Source organism: Ochotona curzoniae, unplaced genomic scaffold (genome assembly GCF_017591425.1).
Source record: "Ochotona curzoniae isolate NIBS_2020 unplaced genomic scaffold, NIBS_Ocur_1.0 contig_1014, whole genome shotgun sequence".
Lineage (NCBI taxonomy): Eukaryota > Metazoa > Chordata > Mammalia > Lagomorpha > Ochotonidae > Ochotona > Ochotona curzoniae.
In genome coordinates this window covers 32,417,990-32,441,625 of record NW_024464920.1, presented here as the reverse complement: position 1 = coordinate 32,441,625, position 23,636 = coordinate 32,417,990, and the positions used below count along the sequence as shown (strand labels likewise).

The following is a 23,636-nucleotide window of genomic DNA, read 5'->3' as shown; positions in this document are numbered from 1 at the left end:
TAACAGCTGCTAAGTGGACAACTGTTAACACGGGGAAGGCACGGGTGTCCTCCATTTCTGCCGTAACACTGGCCCAGCCGAATGACTCAGCCCTCACCGGCAGGGTAAGGAGTCTCCTGCACTGCCCTATGGTAGGGCTCAAGTGAAATACATCTAACCTACTCAGGTGGGCGTTTAAGAGTCATTATAAATCTCAGACCAACCAGGCACCAGATTTTCAGATTTAGCTAGATTCTATGATTACACTAAAATGTTCAAGACCAACACATGGAGAATTCACCAGCTAGGGCTAACGTCTGCCCAAGTCCCAATGCCCGCCTTCCTCTCCTAGATCTGTGTGAAGTGCCATCCTACAATTCCGTGTTTTTGCTGCTGCACACATAAGCAAAGCACCCCAGTGCAGCTTCCTCTCGGGGCCCTCCCTGAACAGAACCAGCCTTCAGAAACTTACCCCCTCACTCCAACATTAGGAGGAGGCCCCAGAAAGAAACCCCATCCACCTTGCTCCATTCCAAGTACTGATGGTTTACTCGCACCACGTGTTTTGAAAGCACCCTGGAAACAGACCTTGTCATCAAAAGCAGATTGAAAAAATTGCAGGCAAGTCCAAGCCCCTGAGTTAAGGATGCCTATAGCTTTGCATGATCCTGAGCCATTTCCAAAGACAGATGTGCTCACCAAGCCCATTGCTTCTGACTTGCGTCCTCTACAAAGCGCCAGGAAATAACTGCATTAGTAATGGGACCCTGGGAGAAAAGCAGAGTGAGGACTGCTAAATTAGAGTCCATCTACAGGGCGTTCTTGAAGGAATTAACACTGGCGGGTGGGTGGGCCTGGGGAGGGGGGCTCTACTTCCTTACGCTTCTACTCAACAAAAAGGTACATAGTGAAAATATACTTAGAAAAATATTAGTATAAAGCAGGTTTTTCAGTCAGATAATGTTAGAAGTACTGCCCGGCTAAAGTCAGCTTTTTGTAACTTCCACTGAAATACCAGACAGGAGCTTTTCAGAAAAAGTAAGTTTGGACTTACGGTTTGTAGGCTCACAGTTCAAGGTGGGACAGCCTCTCCAATCTGTTTCCTGGGGACCCCTGACAGGGATGGAGTGGGTAGAGAGGGGCCATCCCGTAACAAACCAGGGAGCAAACTGCTCTGCCTGCCCTGCAGCTCGCCTTATGAAGCCAGCATGAGCTGGTCACGGGTTTCACCTAGCAACCTAATCCAATCCAATCACTTTCTAGAGGCTCCACCTGCACTTGACATGAGTGGATGAGGCCTACAACCTAATCCAGCAACCATTAATCCACCAACTGCTTAGCCTTTGGAATCCAAATGTTGAGTTTTGGGAGCTTAATCACGACAGTTTTGTATGTTCAGGAAGCAGCCACGTTCCACCATGGTCAGCCCACTAGTGTAACATTAAATTATTCCCCTGAAAGTATTCCTCCTCCCTTACTCCATGCAAAAAATAATAATAAAAACCAAAAAACTACCCACCTGGTTGTAAAAGCAACCACAATGAATACTTGCAGATACTGTTCTCAAAACCAGGTCAGGACTCACTGGGGTCTCCTGGATCCCGGGGCATCAGGAATGACTCAAGCACAATTGGTGAGAAAGACACCATAAACTAAAGATGCCAGGCGGGGAAGAAAGGTGTGGAGGTGGAAGGGGTAGAGGGAGAAGGGATTATGATTAAGGGAGAAACTAAGCATGATGTGTTTACAAACTTAAAGAGGCAAAAGAAGCATCAAGGATTGATTCAGCCATCCCTGTAGGAACCAAGTAGTGGCAGGTGTCATAAATCACCATAGTAATCTGGGTTCACACATGGAAAATAGTTAGAATATTACCGTTTGTAGCCTCTAATGATACGACCCATGTAGACAATGCTAGATATTAGCTGCCTTCCAATAACACATACAATACTACAATACAAAAAGGAATACTCTGATGAGCTTCTCGCTCAAACTCCCCTTAGAAAGGGAGAAAACCAAAGTGAAAAGCGTGTTAAGTGCAAGTTGAAAAACACACTTGCCAAACAATATCCTGCTGTAAAACCTTAAGGAGACATGAACTGAACACTCCAATCCAAAGGCAGATTGTTGCTCCTTCAATCAGTCTTTTTAGTTCTTACTGTAGACACTTCAAGTAAAAAGATGTGAGGAGCAAAGTGCGAGCATAAAGAAACACATTCCAAGAAAACAGTGCACTAAGCAACTCATGCAGACATGAGGCAAAAAACAAAAACAAAAACAAAACATCTTCTAAGACTATTAGAGACAAAGCAGGAAACTTTATTGTGATAAGAGCGAATACATGGAAAGACAGAAAAAAAAAATTACATGTACTTAGGCGTCATGAAAGGGCTCCCAAATGCATACAGCATGGAAAAACTGACAAGAAACAGACACACACCCGGAGTGGGAGATGCTGATGTTCTTCTCTTTGTAACTGATGGAGCAATCAGACCCCAAAATCAGTAAAATAGGACTGAAATGACACTACCAACCAACCACAAAAATTCAGAACAAAGAACCACATACAAAGATTCCTGTTTTAACAGGAAGAGTGGGTGCTGTGTTGGGTAGGCATTTGTTTGCCTCTTCTATGCCAGTTGGTTAAGCAGGGTTCAGGCTTAATGTTTAAGCACAGGTTTGCTGCAGAGAACAGGTGTTCCAGCTTAAGGAAAGACTGGCTCATCTTTGATTCACACACCTTTAAAACCTCAGTGTGCTGGGCCCAGTGTGGTAGCCAGTGGCTAAAGTTCTTGTCTTGAACGCGCCAGGATCCCATATGGGCGCTGGTTCTAATCCTGGTGGCTCTGCTTCCCATCCAGCTCCCTGCTTGTGGCCTTGGAAAGCAGTTGAGGATGGCCCAAAGCCTTGAGATCCTGCACACATGAGGGAGACCTGGCTCCTGGCATCGGATTGGTGCAGCTTTGGCCATTGCAGCCAACTGGGAAGTGAATCATTGGAACGGAAGATCTTCTTGTCTCTCCTCTCTGTATATCTGCCTTACCAATAAAAATAAAATAAATGTTAACAAAAAAAAAAAAAACTCAGCATGTCTTCAAAGCCCTTTTTAAGTGCATGGTCTTAGCTCAGTCTTGTGTTGTCTTTTTAAAAGGCAGCCCGCGTTTTCTGGCTATCTCCATTTCACACACAGTGAGGCTGAGCTCAGGGGCTGATTTGCCAGAAAGACAACACTGCAGGTCTGCTGCCTGATCCAAGGGTGGATGTGCGTTACAGATCACTCAAACACAGCGCCAACAATCCTCCCCTAGCCTGTCCAAAGGCACAAAGGAATCCTATAAAGAGAATTTATTAGCTCCTTGATTAGGAATCAGGTTTTATTTTTACACACTCCCCAAAATGACACAGTCAGCTCTCAGGTGGACCCAAGAGGACAAAGCTGAAAGAGCTCATCCAGAGTCCCATCAGCATTTCCCACATGGAATACTCTTCCCATCCTCCCTGGCAGGCTGGATGGACCAGATTTCCAGTTACCCGTACAAATTTATCAACTTGTGGTTTAGAAATAAATTTCAAAGCAAGCATTCTGCAGAAAATATGTAGATCTGGTCTTCCAATGAGCGAAACCACAGAAGTACAGATCATATCATTCTTAGAAGACACATCTTAACAGGAAAATAACTTGATTTGAACAAAATATGGAGGGTTTTTTGATAACTAGAAAACTTCATTGAAGAGCTTAAGAAATGATTAAAGTATCAATATGGGATGTTAAAGAACTTCAGTATTCTATGACAACTATGTAAGTAAGTATGGATGTGTTTAGATTTGGTATTCGCATCTGCTAGCCTTTATAAATTTCCTTTATGATCAAAATGCTTCAGATAAATACTCAATTCAAACATGTGCATATTTGCTTACTTAGACACTACAGCTTTCTTTAATTCATACCCCTCACTGTTTTGCACTGAAGCATAGTGTAGGTCCACAGGGGACCTTCATCATTAACACTACTGCTGGTTTTACCTAGAAAGAAGAACACACACGCAAACAAAGGTATATCGTTTGCTTTTTTTTTTTTTTTGGCAGAACACATAAGGGAGGAAAAAATGATTTGACTTTCTTAAACTTTCAACTATGTTCAGTTAGTTTATGTGAAGTCAATGCTGTAAAATCTCTTCAGATTTTTACAGGGACTGGCAAGAATAACATGCAGAGGTAAGTCACTACTTTCAGTTTAAAGAAAATGGGCTCGGGGGCTGGCACGACAGCTCAACTGGCTAATCATTCACCTGCAAGCACCAGCATCCCAAATGAGCACAGGTTCATATCCCTGCTCCTCTGTTCCCATCCAGCTTCCTGCTTATAACCTGAGAAAGCAGCGGGGGAAGGCTCAAAGCTTTGGAACCCTGCACCCACATAGGAGATCAAGAAGAGGTTTCCGACTTAGGATGAGCTCACCTCTGGCCACTGCAGCCATTTGGGGAATGAACCAACAGATGGAAAATCCTCTCTGTCTCTCCTTCTCTCTATGACTCTGTCTTTTCCAATACAAAATAAAAATAAACTCTTGAAAAAAGTGAGCTCTTTATAAACCATATGACCTTTAGTGAGAGAGCAGGAAGGAAGGTTGGAAGAAGGCAGGGACAGATGGACAGAGAATGACATCACCCCAAAAATGAGATCAGTAAGCTCTTGTATCGGTAGTCCAGACTAGGGCGGGCAGGCTTGGAGGGGTTCTCTGCTCTCCCGCCATCACTGGCATGCCTACCGTGGATGCCCAGGAAAACAACGGCTCTGTGTAATCCTGAGCCCCAACAATGCTTACCACTGCACTGCAAGCATGCTTAGAAGGACTAGCAAAGAGAAGCAACCCAATGACTCTTTGTGGCTTCTTTTTATTCTGAACCAATAACCTGGAAGTGAACATCTCCACAGCCCATTAAGCCTTCATTGATCATCCATGTCACCATCAACCTCTGCTGAAGGCAGGTGGTGAGGCAGCATTACTAGGCGTAGCACTGCTTCCACTGCTCAATTATGAAGAGGTCTTTTAGATGTACACACTGATTTTTAGCAAAAACAAGGTGTCAAGACCTTCATTTAAATTTTATGGGCCCAGCGTGGGAGTCTAGTGGCTAAAGTTCTTATTTTGCATGCATTGGAATCCCATATGGGCACCAGTTCTAATCCCAGCAGCTCTGCTTCCCATCCAGCTTCCGGTTTGTGGCCTGGGAAAGTAGTTGAGGACGGCCCAAAGCCTTGGGACCCTGCAACTGTGTGGGAGACCCAGAAGAAGCTCCTGGCTCTGAATGGCTCAGCTCCGGCTGTTGTGGCCGCTTGGGGAGTGAATCGAATGCAAGATCTTCCTCTCTGTCTCTCCTCTCTGTATATCTGCCTTTCCAATAAAAATAAAATAAATCTTTTAAAAAAAATAAGCTAAAAAAATTTTATAAAAGTAGGTTATATTGCATGAGCATCTAAAAGTGGCTGAAAAACTAATACTGCGCATTTTCCAAACCTAAAAATAACCAGGAAGTGAGAGCAGATGAACACAAACGTACATTCCAGCAGAAAAGTGATCAGACAGAGCAGCACAGACAGCATGCTGAGGAACGAGGAAAGCGCACGTGATGGCTATGCTGACTGCAAAACAATGAAGAAACCCAAACTTCATAACACAGTCAAGTGTGCAGCCCCTGGGGGGCTTATGATACCAACTGGATTCACCTTCAATTTGAATAACTCACATGATTTTCTTACCAAGACAATTGTTTAAATATCAAAATACTAATGGGTTGCTCTGTCATAAGACTAAGTAACTCCATGGTGATATAATAATCTGAGACAGAAAGCATGTTATCTTTCATTCTAAAAAGGTCATTTAATATCCAATCCCAATTGTTCTTTCAGAAAGGAGGGAGAGACGGTGCTTCAAATTGCCACTAAAATGCAATGATTAGGATAATTAAAAACATGTGGAAGGAAAAAGCAACGGTCCATAAATACAGACATAAGACACAGGAAAAGGGGAGAACACTGAAGCCGTGCTGTGGTAGCACGGAGGCTCCCAGTGGCCCGTGGCCACTTCCTACAGTGCTCTTTGGGTTTTAATTCAATTGCTCTTGGTTGCTGATAGAGTGTGCATCACAATTAGGGAGGAGTTGTCTGATTTAGCTGAGAGACGCACGAATGGACATGAACGCTAATCTCCGGCTGCTGTAGGCCATTAGAACAATTAGCAAAATTCCAGTCTTGAAAAACCTTTCGAACACAACACAACTGTTATCCTTTGGATCCAGGCTTCAAACTGGCAAACACTTTGGGGTTCTTAAGGGCAAGGGAGAGCTCATTGAGGAAAGAAATGAAGTGGGAGTCTCTCTCCGATTTCTTTGATTCAAAGATGACGACAATGGTGAAGTGAGGCTCTGGGCGGGTGAGGAAGTAGGTGCTCTGTACCTTGTCATCATAGAAGTGGACCACTTTCTCCAAGCTGTTCAGGTCGGAGGTGCGGTCTGTCATGATCATGATGACATTGGGCCAGTGCATGACCGGCCTGTCGCTGGGGAGGGACACCACGGCAGGATACTGGTCCACACCCTTCGGGGCTTCTCGGTACGAGTGGGGGTGGTGATAGCCATGACCCTGAAAGCTCTCGGAACCTCGGTTGTCAAAAATTAAGGACACGTTGGCAGCGTCGTATTTCCTGATGAAGCTGGAAATCTTTCCGAAAAGGTCAGGGTTAGCTTTTGCAGTCAACGTTTTCATTTCAGAAGCAGTTGTTTGTCGGCTCAACGCCTCGTGAAAGTAAAAGCTAAACTTGGCCAGGAGCATGTTTTTGAGTTTCATTAGCCAGAGGAAGAGGTGTGGGGGCTGAACTGCCTTCTGGGACTGCCCTCCAAACAGGTGCTTCTTGGTCTCACGCTGCTTCTCGAAGATCTGGCCCCAGGTCTGCAGCTTGGTGTGAGCACTGTGCAGGCTGACCAGCGACGGCAGGAACTTCCACTCCGAGACCTGGGCCTGGGCCTTGAGCAGATGGCTCAGCGCGTCCACCTCCAGCTGGAAGCTGCTTTCCAAGGGGCTGAGGATCGGGTGGTGAAACCTGAAGAGGGAAGGGAAACTGGTGGAAATCAGGAGGCATGGCTTTCCCGTGGACATGACTGCATCCCCAAGAAAACAAAGATTTCTGGGAAGGGGAAGAAGAGATTCGTATTCAAAAATTCTGCTGTAAAATTTCAGAATTATGTCAACATTGCATTTTCTTATATAAATAGCCTGCTATTTTTCAGTTAGTTTTAGATGATGACAGCAGTGGTTACCTTCTTTTCAAATACACAGAAATTAAATTAATCATAGTTCTTGTTTAACATTGACCATTTTGGAAGTTGTAGGAGGAACCCTATCAGGAAAACACAGTATCCTCTTTTCAGAACGTATTCCTAAAGAGGCAGAAGCTAGACCCAGCTATCACACTCCTAGGAATATACCCAAAAGAAATCAAAACTACATATGAGAAGGGGATCTGTAATCTTATATTTACAACAGCACAATCTACAATAGCAAAGCATGGAAACAACTCAGATGTCCATCCAAAGAGGAGTGGCTAAAGAAACTGTGGCACATCTACTCCATGGAATATTATTCAGCCATTAAAAAAGAATGGAATTATACAATTTTCAGCTAGATGGTCCCAACTAGAGACCAATATGCTCAGTGAAATAAGTCAATCACAAAAAGAGAAATACCATATGTTCTAATATAAGGAATCCATCATGCAAACTGGAATGTGTAGTGGTGGAGTAATGGAGACTACCATATCCAGATATGAAGACACAATGCAACATGCATCTCTGCTTCCTATGAACTTCCTATAAAAGTGTTGGACTTATCTAGACAGTGGAAACATGGACTATCTGACATTATTTGTACCAGAAATGTTGGGGCACACTTAAATAACAGACTGATGGAATTGTAACTCCTTATGAAGAGTTGTGACATTATGGGAAAAGTCAATTGGGGGATATAAATTAGGGGTAGGGGAATCCCAGACTATACAGAATTTTATGATAAATTTCAAAAATAAAAATTAAAAAAAAAGAGGCAGAAGTTAAAAAGCCACTTAGACATGGGTTAACCATGAGCATTATACATGTCGACTCCTTTCTCGTCCACAGTAACTCCACAAGGTATTATTAAACCTATTTTGCAAGTAAGAATACAGACTAAACATGCAAATCTGAAGTATAGCACATAATCAATGTTTACTGAAGGAATACAGCATTACCAGGCAGTCTCAACTTAATTCTAGTTTTCGAATTCCCTTCATATTTAATCATCTTGTTGTGCTATAAGTAAAATGGTGGCCAACTAAGAAATAGCTAACACTTTAACCACTTTTCTTTTATTTTTGGATTTATTACCAAATCCATAAAAGACTACCAAGGACTTTCTCCACATAAGCCACATATCTTTCCTCTTCCCCTTCTCTAGACAGTGAATAAATAATTAAAAATACAATTGATATTATGAGAAGACCAAGATAGCACGGAGATTTCATTTCACTTGTCCTCGACAAAATGCTTTTTAAAAACTTTTTGATCATAATCTACAGTCAGAAATATTACCTTTGACTGTGAACAAGCACATATACACAAACATGTCAGTTTTTTAGAAATTTGACTATTTATTTGCAAGTAACAGTTACACAGAGATACAAAGAGAGAAAGTTTCTAGCCACTGACTCATTCCTCCAAAGGCTGCAGCAGCCAGGGCTGGCTAGTGAAGCAGCAGACGGGGGCTCCCTGTCTTTCTGTTTCTCAAGTAAGTGTTCAAACTCCTTTTGGATAATAGTCATTCTCACTGGAGTCAGCTGATGTCTCACTGCGGTTCGGACTTGCATTCTCCCGCTAGTTAGTGACCTTGAACCTTTTTTCTGTGTTGTCTGCTGGCCACCTGTACTTCTTCCTTTGAAAAATGTCCATTTACATCCTCTGCCTGTTTTAATTTCATGTTTAAACCTTGATTCCAAAGCCAAGATATTGCATGCGTACATGCAAATACTCCAAAACTTTAAAAATATATATGACTGAAATACTTCCAGTTCTAAGCATTTCAGGTAAGAGAAACTCAACCTATATTCTATAATTACGTCTACCCATAAAAATTTGCCAAGAAGCTATGAATACAGCAAGACTTTTAATCATGGGAAAGTGGTTGGGATAGAAGAAAATTCTACTGCAGATGCTCCTCAACTTACGATAATTTATGCCCAGAAAAACTCACTTTAGGTTGAAAATATCATTAAAAATGCATCAAGATGTCTATTTCATAGCTATACATATTTGTCTTTCGGGGACTGGCTTATTTGCTTACTTCACTAAGCATAATGGTTTCCAACTGCATCCATTTTATTCTTTTTATGGCTGGTTAGTATTTCATGGTGTGTATGTATCCCATTTTCTATACCCAGTCATCAGTTGATGGATATACGGGTTGATTCCATATCTGAGCTATTGTGAACTGAACTGCTATAAACATGGAGTTTAAAAATACCCTTTCATATGTTGGTTTTTTAGCATGTTTGTACTCCTGTGGAACTGTAGTCTTTCTCCATTTTATGGTTAGTGCTGCATTAAGCCTGTGAATATACCGTGGATTGAAATAATTTCATTTATTTTTAACTTGCATTAATCTAAAGAGAATAAACTTCCTGTATTTTACAGATAACTGCACTTTTCTTCCTCTTATTTTTTGCAAAAGTAAAACCAAAAAAGAAGGCAGAAGGAGGGGGACTGAGGGAAAAGATGCAGGAGAGAAATATGGTTCTCTTAGAATTATACATTTGAAATGCATGAAATCTGTTCTCCTTATAATATAAAATTTTAAAAATATATTAATTACCTGCAGTCCAGCAAACATCATGGTCTGGCACACAGCTGACTGCAGAATATTGGCGGTTTCCCTTCACAGCTGCAAGGCGAACTGGGAGCTGCACTCCCTGCCACGGCCCGGATCACAAGACAACATCGCTCAGATACCGGTGGTCCAGGGCCAGATCCAGTTTCAACACTCACAGCACAGTCTCTGCTAAATACACAGTACCTTCCTATTCTTATAAAAACAGATAATCCTAGTCACATCACGCTGTGTCAGGGGCCATCTGAACACATAACACGACTGTTGTCTTTCTACTGCTTCAGTCAGAAACCACCAGTGACAGCCATTGCTCTTCTTAAAAGGCCATGAATTCCCTGGACAAACCTTCTGAGAAAATTCTGAACAAGCTCTACCATAACATGTACTAAAAGCATCTAAATGACCAACATTTATTAAATGTGAGTGTCAGAGCTATTTTTCGTATTCAAGAAGAGCTCAAATGCAGGCTAACATCAGTTTGCCAAGACAGAAAGAGCAGCAATGGCGCTTCACTCTCCCCCTTCTCCTGCGTGCCTTGCAACTCACGGTACAGGAGATCTGCCAAGCGGCTGAAATCCAGAAACAGACACCTAAGTCGTGACAGAAAGCATGGAAGACTGAATGCAGAAGTGAACAACTACTGCAGGGAATACTGACAGGAAGGGAGGGAGGGAGGGAGGGAGGGAGGATAGGATGGGATGGGATAGGATGGAATGGGATGGAATGGGATGGAATGGGATGGGATGCAGGGAGGCACTGAGGAGAGGATCGGGCCAAGGAAGGAAGGCATGTACCACAGAACACAGGAGGATCTACAACCGAGAGATTTGTGTACTTTTTTAAAAACAAGACAAACACCTTCAGAAAGACTTTTTTTTTTTCTTTCACAGATTCATATCACGGAGAATTCCTTCTGAGAGACATATGCTGTTTTCATGTATGTGAGAAGTAAGAAGTCCAATGAAAACTAAATCTGTACTGCAACAATGTGAATGTACTAAATGCCACAGAAATGCATTCTTAAAAATGGGTAAAATAGCTATGTTTGATGCTATGAATATTTGGCAGTTGATAAAATACCCTGTAACTTCTTTTTACCTAAAATAACTCATTTTCTGGTCCTTAGACTGATATATGAAGAATACAAAGAAAAGAAGGGTTAGCCAGAGGTCTACCCAACAGGACCTTCTACGGTAGAAGGAGTTATTTACAATGAGCACAAAATTAAGACCAATATATTAATTGTGAAGGATGCAATTAACAATTCAGAGGAAGGAGCAGTTCCTTCTGGATGCAAGATTGCAGGGGCTGGAGAGGAGAGAGTAACTGAGTTGGGCCATGATGCTTAAAGAGCAGCAGATGAGCCTTTAGGCCATGATGCTTGCACCACTGGCTGTGAGCAACCCAAAAGCTCCAAGATGGATGATGGCATAAACCAATATGGTATACACAATGGAATATTATTCAGCCTTCAAAAGACAGAGATTCTGTCATGTGCCACAACACAGATAGACCTTGAGAACACCATGGTAAGTAAAACAAGCTTATACAAAAAGACAAATACTACATGACTACTCTTCTATGAGGGATCTAAAGCAGTCAAACTCAGAGAAACGGAAAGCAAAATGGTTCTTACAAGATGCCAGGAGACAGGGAATGGTGCTCAGTGGGTTTCAGATTTCAGCGTTACAGTATGAAAAAAGTTCACAGCTCTATTGCACAAGAATATTGGACACTATGGAGCTGGACAGTTCAAATACCAACCAGGGTAATGTTTGCTATACTGGTTGAAATGCCTATGTCTCGCTTCAAAGTGCTCTAGCTCCTATCCAACGCTCTGCTACTGCAGGAGTTGGAAGGTGGCAGTGATGCCCCCCACTGGGTTACTGTCACCCACCCAAGAATGATGGGGACTGAGTTTCCAGCTCCCGGTGGACCCTGGCCCAGCCCAACACACTGTGGGTGTATGGGGCAGGATCTAGTGAATGGGAATTCTCTGTCTCCTGTCTCTCAAATACATTTCTTAGAATTTCTTTAAATTCTACCCACAAAAATCACTGAATGGTAGATTATCTTCATAACAGAGGAATCTTTTTTTCAAAGTTACCTGGAATAAATAAACAACAGCACCCACTTTCTTTAAACGTTTATTTCAAATATTATATTCTTGGTTTAGGAGCACATTAATTTTCACTTATAGTCTGTCTTCCAGCTTTGTTTTAAAGACCTAATCTTTATTTGAAAGGCAGTTTACAGAGAGGGAGAGACAGAGAGAATCTTCCATCTGCTGTTTACTCCCCAGATGGTCACATCAGTCAGAGCTGGGCCAGTGCAAAGCCAGGAACCAGGAGCCTCTCCTGGATCTTCCACATGGGTGCAGGGGTCCAAGGCCATTTTCTTTTACTTTCCCAGGCACACTGGCAATGGATGAAGCAGTTGGCACTTCAAAAGCACCTTTATGAGAAGCCAGCATCTCAGGTAGCCAACTGTGCCTGCTATGCCACAACATGGGTCCCTTAGTTTTATTTTAATCATGAAGCAGGAAAATAAGCCAAAATCTTTTTTTATGCCCACTCCACACACCATATACATGCAAAACAAGCTTTATAGAAACAAAAGTCTCCAAAAAGTTCCAACGATGCTCCCCTAGAGGGGAAATGGAAAAAAAAAATCAGTTTTTTATTTCTCCTCAAGAGTACTGAAAGAACAGCTAATACTCAGACCTTGTACAAACTAAATTTGTATTTGTTCTTCTAAATGGTATACAAGAAAGCCGATGTAAATAAAAAATGTTAACATAGGGCCCAGCATGATAGAGTAGTGGTTAAAGTGCTTGCCTTGTACGCGCCGGGATCCCATATGGGTGCTGGTTCTAATCCCGGCAGCCCTGCTTCCTATCCAGCTCCCTGCCTGTGGCCCGGGAAAGCAAGCCTTGCAACCCAGCACCTGTGTGGGAGACCCAGAAGAGCTCCTGGCTTTGGAATGGCTCAGCTCCAGCCTTTGTAGCCACTTGGGGAATAAACCATCGGATGGAAGATCTTCCTCTCTGTCTCTCCTGCTCTCTGTATATCCACCTTTCCAATAAAAATAAATAAATCTTTTTTTAAAAAAAGTTAACATAATTCATTAATAACTCAATTAGAAAAAGTAGCACCACAAATGACTATGATTATTAAGCAAGAATTTATATTTGGTAAGAAATGCTTACCAAAAGAGGAAGCTCTTACACCATTCTACTCTGAACATAACTGGCTGCTAAAACAAAAAAATAAAACATGCTTCCCATTAGTGTTTAAAAGCAAAGTGGACATTGTTACAGCTCACTCAGGGTCTGCTACTTAATCAAGACCTAAGGTTTATGCTACGTGCAACCAATCATGCTTGTTAATATTTTAATACACTGGCATTTAATTGTTTTAAACATGACACTGAAAAAAATTTTTAAGGGTTCTAATTTTAGCTCTATCGGGGCAAATAAACATTCCTTGAAAGATAAATGGAACCTTTGGAAAAAAGACTGCCAATTCAACAAACGCCAAATGATACCTCAAAATGTGTTTTTCTTTATTAAAGATCTATTAATTTGAAAGGCAGAGTTATGTATAGAGAGGGAAAGACAAAGAGAGACATTTTCCATATGCTGGTTCACTCCCCAGTGCCCCCAACAGCCAGGCCTGAACCAGATTAAAGCCAGGGGCATCAGCAGAAAGCTGTATTGGAAGCAGAAAAGTCAACACTCAAGCCAGGGCTCATGTGGGATGCTGGCATTGCAGGGCTACAATCACTAATGTGTCCACGGTGGCTTAACCCACTATGCCACAAAAAGGGCTCCTCTAACATTTATTCTTCTGAAACACTAGAACTATAAGAGAAACATGGTCAATGTAGCAGAGATACAAAAAGCTACAGACAAAAGGATATTATCCTGACAAAGAAAACCACAGTAATTCATATGTAAAATCATCCCACGTTTCATAGAAAGTCAATATATCGTATAGAAATCTAACTTTTGGGCCCTGGGGCAGTAACCTAATGGCTAAAAGTCCTCGCCTTGCACTCACCACCATCCCATATGGGCGCTGGTTCTAATCCCGGCAGCCCCGCTTCCCTTCCAGCTCCCTGCTTGTAGCCTGGGAAAGCAGTGAGGACAGCCCAAAGCCTTGGGACCCTGCACACGCGTGGGAGACCCAAAGGAGGCTCCAGGCTCCTGGCTTTGGATTGGTGCAGCTCTGGCCATTGTGGCCAACTGCGGAGCAGATTAATGGATGGAAGAGCTTCCTCTGTCTCTCCTCCTCTCTGTATAACTGCCTTTCCAATAAAAATGATAAATCTTTTTAAAAAAAGAAATGTAACTTTTTAGAACTTTTGAATGAAGGAATACATGATGTTCAAGTTAACTGAAAGCCTCTAAGTCTGATCACTGTCAGGTCAGAGGATTTCATGATCATTAATTCTTTTTTAGAGAAAGGTTATGTGGGTGAAAGGTAGAGATTAAAGATGGAACACTCACTGGACACACAGATTCCAGTCCCCTCTGATCCCACCAATTCAATGTCTGTGCAGAAGGAAAAGAGGGACAAATATCCAGGAACAGGTGTTTGTCTAAGAGTCACTGAGAATGCAAAGCTCTGACATTAGTGCAGGAGAATCACTGCATGACATTTCCTCCCCTTAGAAACTGCAGTCCTGGGGCTGGCACAGTGGTTCAACTGGCTAATTCTCCACCTACAAACACCAGCATCCCATACGGGCAATGGGTTTGTGTCTTGGCTGCTCCACTTCCCATCCAGCACCTCACGTATGACCTGGGAAAGCAGCAGAGGCTGGCCTAAGCCCTTGGGCCCCAGCATCCTGGGGGAGATCTGGAAAAAGGCTTTGGACAACCTAATTCTAACAGAGCCATTTGGGGAATGAATCAGCAGATGGAAATCTTTGTGTCTCTTTTCTCTCTTGGAAACTTTTTCTTTCCAATAAAAATAAATTAGTTTTGCAAAAATATAAAATTCACGTGTTTAAGAGGGAAGTGTCATGATGTTTACCCCTTCTCCCAAATAAAATTATATAAAGCAAGCGTGACAAAATTTTAATAGTATGAGAATCATACTAAGGTGAAGGATATTTGAGTACTTATTGTACAATGATTTATTTTTCTAATGAATTATTTTTCTAGTGTTTAATTTATAGACTGTGCAAATATCAGAAGGAAGCTGAAGCAAAACCCTCCTGGGTTCAGCTGAAGTGCCAGTCTGCTCTACCCACGGCAGCACACTCTGTCAGCCCTGAGGGTGAACGAGCCAGGAGCCAGAGCTACCGGCACCCATGCTCTGTGAGTTCATGGCATAGTAAGTGTTAAAAACAAAAACAAGCAAACAAATAAAAAAATCAATGAGAGTGTGCACTCTGAAGCCACAGGGCGGTCCAAGCTAGGCTGCACGGTCCAGAGCCAGATGGTTCCTGTCCAAGAGGCTCTGTACATGGAGCACCGCATACCCCCACACTAGAGATCACGTAACGGATGGAAGGGTCTTGCCCAGTGCATGGCGCACTCTTGCTCCATAGGAGCTACATTCCCGTAAAACAGCTATAAGAATATTTCCCCTCTCCTTTTCCTGTAAGCTGAGAAATCAAAAGCTGCTTTACTAAAAAATACTGACTTTGTAGTTTTGAAATCAAAAAGCTGTGTGAATCTATTGCAAATTGCCTCTTTGATCTCTGGCCTTTTGTGTGACTCTAAATTCCCATTTGTTTTCTTTCCTTTCCTTCCTTCCTTCTTCCCTTGGTTCCTTCTCTCCTTTTTTCTTCCCTTGGTTCCTTCTCTCCTTTCTTTCTTCCCTCTTTTTCCTTCCCTTCTTTCCTTTTTTTTTTTTTTTATATATTTTTACTTAAAAGCCAGATTTACAGGGAGAAGGAGGGATAGACATCTTCCATTTGCTGGTTCACTCCCTGAAGTTCACAATGGCCACAGCCAGCAGGTCTGAAGCCAGGAGCCAGGAGCTTCTTCCAGGTCTCCCACGTGGGTGCAGGGTTCCAAGGACCATGGCCATCGAGCAGAGAACTGAATTGGAAGTGGAGCAGCCATGACATCAAGCAGTGCACACATGGGATGGTGGATTAGCCTGAAGTGCTATCGTGTTGACCACAAGAACCCCGTGTCTGTTGGCCTGCTAATCTCTACTTGAAAATCTGCTAGCAACTTAAACTCAGCTAGCTCCAAATGCAGTTTGCAACCTTCCTTCTAAACCAGCTCCTATTGACGTCTTAATCCTGTAAAAATGATAGTGTTACTGGAAGAGCACAATCTATAAAAAAAAAAAATGCTTTAACAATAACCTGTCATCAGTCCCATCTTCCTGTTGTCAATACTTGGTAGACTTTTCATCACTTCCTTTTCTACTCTGCAGTGACTACTGCAACCCCACCACCACCTGTCCAGAGCACCCCAAGAGCCTGCTATGCTAACCTTCCCTCCTGTGTCCACTCCCTTCTCCATCTCTCTGCATACACCAATGCCACATCTTAGTCTGGGATAAAGATGAAACCATGATACTCCCTCATTCAAAAGCATTTTTAGGTTCCCCTCTCCTTTTCAAAATAAATAACACTCTCACCCTGTTTATTCCCTCATTTACTCAGTAGATACCTTCTGTGCACCTACCATACACTAACTTCTGTTCTAGCTATCAGGGAGCTCACATTCCAGTTTGTGAGAAAAGGGAAGAAATACTTGGCAAATGGTCATTTCAGACGACAGTAAGTGCATCTGAGATGTCCCACATCAGACTGATTCCAGCACCTGCTCTGGCCCCCAAGCCCAGCTCCTGCGTTCCTCCGGGTCAGCAGTGCTGAGAGGCCACAGCATGACTGCAGTAGTTGGGTTTCTGTCACCCATGTGGGAGATCTGCAAGCTTTCCTGATTCCTGCTTTTAGCATGAGTTACTGCAAACATTTCAGGGAATGAACCAAATATGAACTCTCTGTGTCTCTGTCGACTTTTCAAATAAATACATTGAAAAAGAAAAAGAAAAACAGGGCCCAGTGTGATAGACAAATGGCTAAACACATCATCAACAGTCTCACTGCTAGATTAAGAACAACTGCATTCAAATAAAAGCACCTTTCCAGCTGACCAACTAAACAAAATAAACCGTAAGCATGGCTCCCATTAAAGTCTCAGCTAGCCATGAAAAACTCAAATATGCCCCTCTCAAGAGCAGTTGCCAGCCTCTACTAAGAAAAAGTTCAAACAAAGTAATCTACCTGCCACAGACTAGGCCAGCAGTTACAAAGGACTTTCAAACAGGTTGAGGAACCAGAAGATGAGTTGCTGTGGGAACTGCTTTCAAAACAAGAACCTTTCTTTGAACAGCAGCTCATTAAAAATCAAACTTTGTAATATACAAGTCTGGTTCTGTTGTGTGAGTTCTTCCTAAATAGTAAAATCAACTTGTTGGGAACACAGAATTGAAGGATAAGTGCATTCTCTGTCTTTGGCGACTGCTTAGAGATATCCACGCAGCATGCGGTTAGCTAATGCAAAGGGGCCAATGCAGGCCTGCCGATTAATTCTGACCTACAAGGTGCAGTGCCTTTCCACTGCAGGCTCATTCTGCCACAGGTTTCCATCAGAGAATGGGGAGGATGTGGCCCTGGAAGGGCTGGCGCATCCCTTTCCCCACTCCTCCCTCTCCCACTGACCTGGAGCTGTACTTTTTGAGGATGGAGTCCAGAAGGCCAACGAGCTCATCAGCGTTGATGAACTTCTGGGTGCTGAGGGTGTACATCTTCTCATAGAAGTCTGCGATCTCCATGCGCGCCTGCACGAAAAAGCAGAGCTGCTCTGACAGGTGGGAGAGGAGCTCCTCCACGTGAGGCGCAGCGCCGCCCGGGGCACCCCGACCTGAGGCCACCTTCTTCAGCTCGTTGTGCAGGGACGTATAGATGGTGCGGATGGAATCCTTCCGGCTGAAGAAAGACTGGCCTCCTGGTAGGCGGGCGACAGAAGCACAGGGCAAGTGAGGAAGAGGGAGCGGGCGTACCGAACCCCTCCTGGCGCAGAAGCTGCTTAACTCAGTAAGTTCTCAATGAGCAAATTTTCTTACTCCTGTGATTAGGGTGGGAATATTTAAAGGTAATGATCTCACTGACGAATAGAGTGAATGCCCGATACAACTCATTGGTGTGGCAATGGACCCAGGCACAATATACTGCCTAATCTCCTCTATTCCACTTGAATGAGGATTCAGATGGCAGAGTATAAGTGACTAGCAAATGACATCAGTCTAGTTCCTAGCCCTACCACCTTTCACACTTGTATCTTTTCAAACAAAACAGGACATCCTCGATTTTGAAACACTGCTGTTCTTCCCAGTAAATCAAAAAATTTTTCTTCTGCTTTACAGTTCTATTTTTCTTTGAATCTTATCCTGTAGGATGTACCAGGAAATAGAAGACACACACTTCCCTTTTCTACCAGAACACAGGAGAATGGGATCCAAGGGAAATGGGTCCCTTCCCACTCCTGACAAACTTGGCAATGTGAGTTACAGCACAATATGGAGCACACTGCCAGTCAGGAAGAGCAGCGAGAGGTTTACAGAGGCAGTGTGCTGGATGAACCATTTCTCACCATTATATTATTATTATTATTATTGTGGTGAAAATACAATGACTTAATTGACAAAGGTAAGAACACACAAAGGGAAAATAGAGGTAACTAACTCTAAGTTAAACAGGTGGCTTTGATGAAATTTTTCACTTTGTTTGAGGAAAGGTTAACTACCCTTACCTGGAAGAATTAAAACACTAAGTATAAAGAAAATCTTTACAAGTTTACCAATAATGAAGAGCCACCAGTATGGAGCAGCAAGTAAAACTAAAACATAAAGAAGCCAGAGACCACTACTGCCTGTCTTTGTAGCACAGCTCAGGAGCGCAATGCCAGCTGTTTTCTAACCAGGTCTGGGCCGCCTTCCTCCTTCCTTCACACATGGAAATAAAGAATCAGAAATCCTCATTCCCTCTTGCAATACTTGGAGCTCATAAAATGCGATTTTATTTACAGAAGGTCCTAACTAATAATGTTCATTATGTCTCCAAAATTCCTACTTTAGCTCACATCACGAAATTTTAAGGACAATTTCACATCATGAAATTTCGAAGAAGCATGTAAAACTTCCTAGGCACTTTAGCATTTCTTGGATATGATCATTTTTAAACATCAGATCTCAAGTTAAGCCGAATGCCAGCAATGTGAGGCTGAGCAAACCCTCCAGTAGGGAAGCAAACAGGACAAAAGCACAGTGGCACCTTCCCAGATCCTCCCCAGCTCTGAGTCTGCGCATTTCAATCAGGCATCCTTCCCCCAAAGGGGTCATGTTTTCCCCTAAAGGGAAATGAAGGGCTTCAACATAACAGCCTTGCGGGGCCGGAGTTTGGTAGTGCCAGGGCCAGGCAGAAACACAGGGCTCATGCCAGGTCTGCCCTGGGTTCGCGGCCCACGCTTCTATCTATAATCAGGACTCATTGCTAAGACCCTGTGTAAGCCACTGGCCTCAGAACTGAGGCGACAATGACTCACTTGTCACAACTGCTATGTATGTGTCGAAACATCAAACTGTACAGCTTAAATCAAAACGTCTTTTATTTGCTAATTATACCTCAATTAAGCTGAAAAGACTAATAGAGACATGTTTAAAATTTCTCAACAGTATGCATAAATTTATTTTGTTTTTTTAAAGAAACTCACATATACATTTTAATTAATAAAGCAGTTGGAGAGCACGGGATTGTTTTCTTTTTTTTTTAATTTTTTTTTTATTACTGAGCCTCTGAGGAGGCTCAGCTTTTTTTTTTTTTTTTAAAGATTTATTTATTATTTATTGTAAAGTCAGATATACAGAGAGGAGGAGAGACAGAGAGGAAGATCCGTCCAATGACTCACTCCCCAAGTGAGTGCAACGGCCGACTGCTTTCCCAGGCCACAAGCAGGGAGCTGGATGGGAAGTGGAGCTGCTGGGATAAGAACCGGCGCCCGTATGGGATCCCGGGGCGATCTAAGCGAGGACTTAAGCCTCTAGGCCACGCCACCAGGCCCACGGGATTGTTTTCAATGGCCACACCAGAATTTTTTCCCAAGTGTAAGAAAACGTGCCGTCAGCTTGGTAGTAGTGAAGTCTCAGAGTAAGCACACTGATACCACACATGTTCCAGAACCAAACAACTTACGATATCTGCAAAGTTAAATTCTGACTGTATGTGTCAATAAGATAAGAAACATTAAGCACCACATTTTCATATAATCCACTTGGAAGGCAGGAGGTTCCTGGGAGGCAGACAAGTGCGTGCCTGGGCATGTTTCATGGCGTGAAAGGCTGTGAGGGTCAACATCAAGGCACAGCCGTGGGCCCACGCACCAGGTCAGCAGGGGTCAAGCAGGACTCTGGGTGGAGAAGGTCACTTCACAAAACCCGAGTCGGAAACACAAGTCTCACCAGGTTGTTTACACCCTGGGCAGCCCGATTGCTGACCTAAAAACTGGGCTTATACAATTTAAAACTGGGGTAACAGAGTTTTCAAGTGATGTACATTAATAATAAGGAGATTTAGGAAATCCAACTGAACCTTCTCAGAGCACATGCAAAAGTGTGTGTACACCTGTATGGATCTGGGGAGTAAGTCTCTAATTTTCAAATTACTATGAATGAACTAAAACAAAACAAGTTAATGTGCACTGAGAGTGATGCAGTGTAAGACAATCAAACTGTCCAGTATCACCTATCTTCAATTTTATGGCTAGAATCCTGCCCCCAGCCACACCGTAACATTCTATCATATTTTACAAAAACTATAATCTCAAACACACACATTTAATAAATTACATGGATACAGACAATCTGACAGCGCAAAGGAAGGAATTGTGGTGTGGGAATCACCGTTTACAACTGCGTATACTGTGAGGAGTGATTCCAACACCCCATCTTCGACCCTGCACCATTTCCTGCTCCCCCTTCCCACAGCTCCCGAGCAGGTGCCTCACCTGAGAATCCCACTCCCCAGTCTCTGCCCCTCCCCACTAGTCTTCACCTACCTACCTGTGGCTCAGGGAATCTCGCTCCCCAGTCTCCCAGTCTCCCAGTCTCCGGAACCAGCACACAGCCCACACAGTCCCTACCCTTCTCTTCCCTTCTTACCTGGCTCTCCCCCATCCTCCATCCTGCCCCTCCCCCTGCCCTGGAAGCCCCCATCCTGCCACCATGGCAGGAGACCCCTGGACCCTTTCAGTTTTTACCTCCTCCACCCCTGCTCCTGTTCCTACCCTGCTGAAATAAAGGATCTACTACGATCTACCTTGTCGCGTCTGGGATTTTGGCTTGGGGTAAATTAATCGTGAAAAGAGGACTTGGCTGCGGGAATTAGCTGAATGTAACAACGTAACAACTTTAAGTGCACTTAAAACCTAACATACACAACTTACTCATCTTCAAAAGGGGAATGAAAACGCACTACAGCAATTGCAAATGTAATGAGGGCTGTTTCACATTGTGACAGGAAGGAAAAAAGTATTTAGCCAGAACTATCAGACAAGTTTTTGCCGACAACGTACTAAGTAACAAGTTCCCATGTGAACAGTCAGGCAGAAGCCGAGAGCTCTTAAAGTCCCGCCCCTTAAGCAGGTATTCCACAAAGGGCCAATAGGTTTTGGTCACCTCGAGGTGATTCAAGGAAGGCAGAGATCAGAATGAAATGTAAACTACATACAGGGTTATGTTTCCCGGCTACATAGAGTACATACGCCTCCTTCATTCACTCCAGGCCCAGTGCTTCTGACAATTAAAACAGGCCTGAAACATGCCAAAAACATGAAAACGATTGAAAGTTATGGGATCCAAATACGTTTATTATTTGCGTTACTATAAGCCGTTAATAGTTGGCATGCGTAACTCCTGGTTTTTTCACCTGCTCCTGCCTTCTTTTCCACGCATGCTAACTGCTTCTACTAGGGAAAAATCAGTTGAATCAGTTCTCACATCTTATTTTCAGGGGCAAGATTTACACGGAATGCCAATTAGCTGCCGCTTTTCCCTTTCAGTCTGTTCTGGTTAGTGTTAGGCATATTTCTTGCCTTTCCCGCCCCATATATCCGTTTACTCCTCCACTCATTAAGTATGTATTGAGGGACCCCATTCGCTTTCCAACTCGCAGCGGCTTTCACCTTGAAAGGCCAGCCAGACAACAGTATTCACTAACTAGGTCCTAGGGCCAAGTGGGGCTTCTCTGCTTAGCGATGTCACTCATTAGAAGAGTGACTTGGGTTAACTTCTCCTCTGGGCCGGTAGACCCGATGGGTTTGGGGGACACAGCCGCACAAACAGCATTCACCCGGTCGGCTAATGTTAATCACAGCCCCGGGCGGGGAGTGTGGAAGCCGAGGGAACGAAGGGGCCGCAGGAGCCGACCGGGAGTGACAGCCACGCCTCGGCTTCCTTTCTTCTCGGGGGCCGGGGAGCGGGGCGGAGGTACCTAGTTTCTGCCCCAGGTAGGCGAGGCTGTGATAGACCTTCTCGGCCGCGGCCAGGTGCGCCAGGGCCGCCAGCAGCGACAGCCAGCTGGCCCCCGCGCTCTTGTTGGCCTCGCGTTCCTTCTCCACATTGTCCTTGGCCTTGTCGTAAGAGAAGATACCCAGGTGAGAGAAGAACGTCTCCAGCACGGCCTGTTCCACCGGGACCGGGGCGGCCAGCGGGATCGACTCCCCCATGCGACCTGCGCTCCAGCTCGACCCACGTGGCCTGCCTCTCCCTCGCACTTCCGGGTTCTCCGGAGACGAGCGTGCGCACGGCCGTGCGTGCGCGCGACCGCCGCCCGCGAGCGCGCCTCCGCGGAGACGGGCCCGGGGAAGACGCGGACGGGAGCGAAGGGGGCCAAGGGGTCACCGTCCCGCCGCTCTGGCCCTGCGAACCCTAACCTAGGAGGGCAGGCGGCCGAGTCGCTGCTCCCTGCAGCTGACGGCATGTTGCCATGCGCCGAGGAGTTCCGCCTGGTAAGACTGCGTCAGTGCCGGTGACGTCACACCTACGTGACGTCAGGTGTTGCGTTAGCATCTGGCCCGAGTTTCTCGGGCCCGACCAGAAGAGGAGGCGTCTGGCAGTTGCCGTCATTCTTCCAGCCGGGATCCTCGTCAGTGGGTATGATAGCTGTTAGCTCAACTCAAGTAAGTAGTTCATAGATTCGAACTCTTACAGATACATGTTTATCCCTGTTGTCTAGTTTGCATCCTGCCACACGCCCTCAGTTAACGCTTCCCGGTATTCCATTCTAACCATCGCAGCTCTGCATTAACCACCCGGCTCTATGCTGAGCTCCTGCACCTGTTGGTTCAGCTTATCATCCTGCCCCAGCTACATGAAAGCATCCCTTCAAAGTCAGAAACAAGGCCAAATTAATGTGCGTGGGTACACTTTGTCATTCAGATTAATTACAAGTTTCTTCAAGGTTTGTTTATTTTCATTTGAAAGGCAGATTTACAAAGAGGAGAGACAGAGAGAGAGAGAATCTTCCATCCGCTGGTTTACTCACCAAGTGACCACAATGGCCAGAGCTCCGCTCATCTGAAGCCAGGAACCGAGATCTTCATCTGAGTCTGCCCTGGGGATCCTGGGGTCCAAGGACTTGGCCCGCCCTCAGCTGCTCTCCCAGGCCACAGGCAGAGAGGATGTGTAAGCAGGAATCCAACCTGTGCCCAGTATGGG

General features: G+C 44.2%; 1 protein-coding gene across 2 annotated transcripts; it reads right to left on the bottom strand.

Annotated features, from left to right (window-relative positions):
- Positions 1–5,844: 5,844 nt before the first annotated feature.
- Positions 5,845–22,704, bottom strand: KICS2 (KICSTOR subunit 2). Of its 2 annotated transcripts, none has more exons than XM_040982508.1 (3): positions 22,411–22,704; positions 17,587–17,872; positions 5,845–7,078 (listed from the first exon to the last, which is right to left on the bottom strand). In XM_040982508.1, exons 1-3 carry the CDS (start codon positions 22,643–22,645, stop codon positions 6,262–6,264), a joined length of 1,338 nt encoding a protein of 445 aa, XP_040838442.1. In that variant the 5' UTR covers positions 22,646–22,704; the 3' UTR covers positions 5,845–6,261. The 2 variants fall into 2 exon arrangements, with proteins under 2 accessions (XP_040838442.1, XP_040838451.1); XM_040982517.1 differs by having other exon boundaries at positions 22,570–22,645.
- Between the last annotated feature and the right edge of the window lie 932 nt (positions 22,705–23,636).

Coding starts and splice junctions, on each gene's coding strand:
- KICS2 (XM_040982508.1), bottom strand. CDS start 22,645: ATGGGGGAGTCGATCCCGCTGGCCGCCCCGGTCCCGGTGGAACAGGCC. Junction 17,873..22,410: donor CTACCTGGGGCAGAAACTAG/GTACCTCCGCCC, acceptor CCCGCCTACCAG/GAGGCCAGTCTTTCTTCAGC. Junction 7,079..17,586: donor CTCAAAAAGTACAGCTCCAG/GTCAGTGGGAGA, acceptor TTCCCTCTTCAG/GTTTCACCACCCGATCCTCA.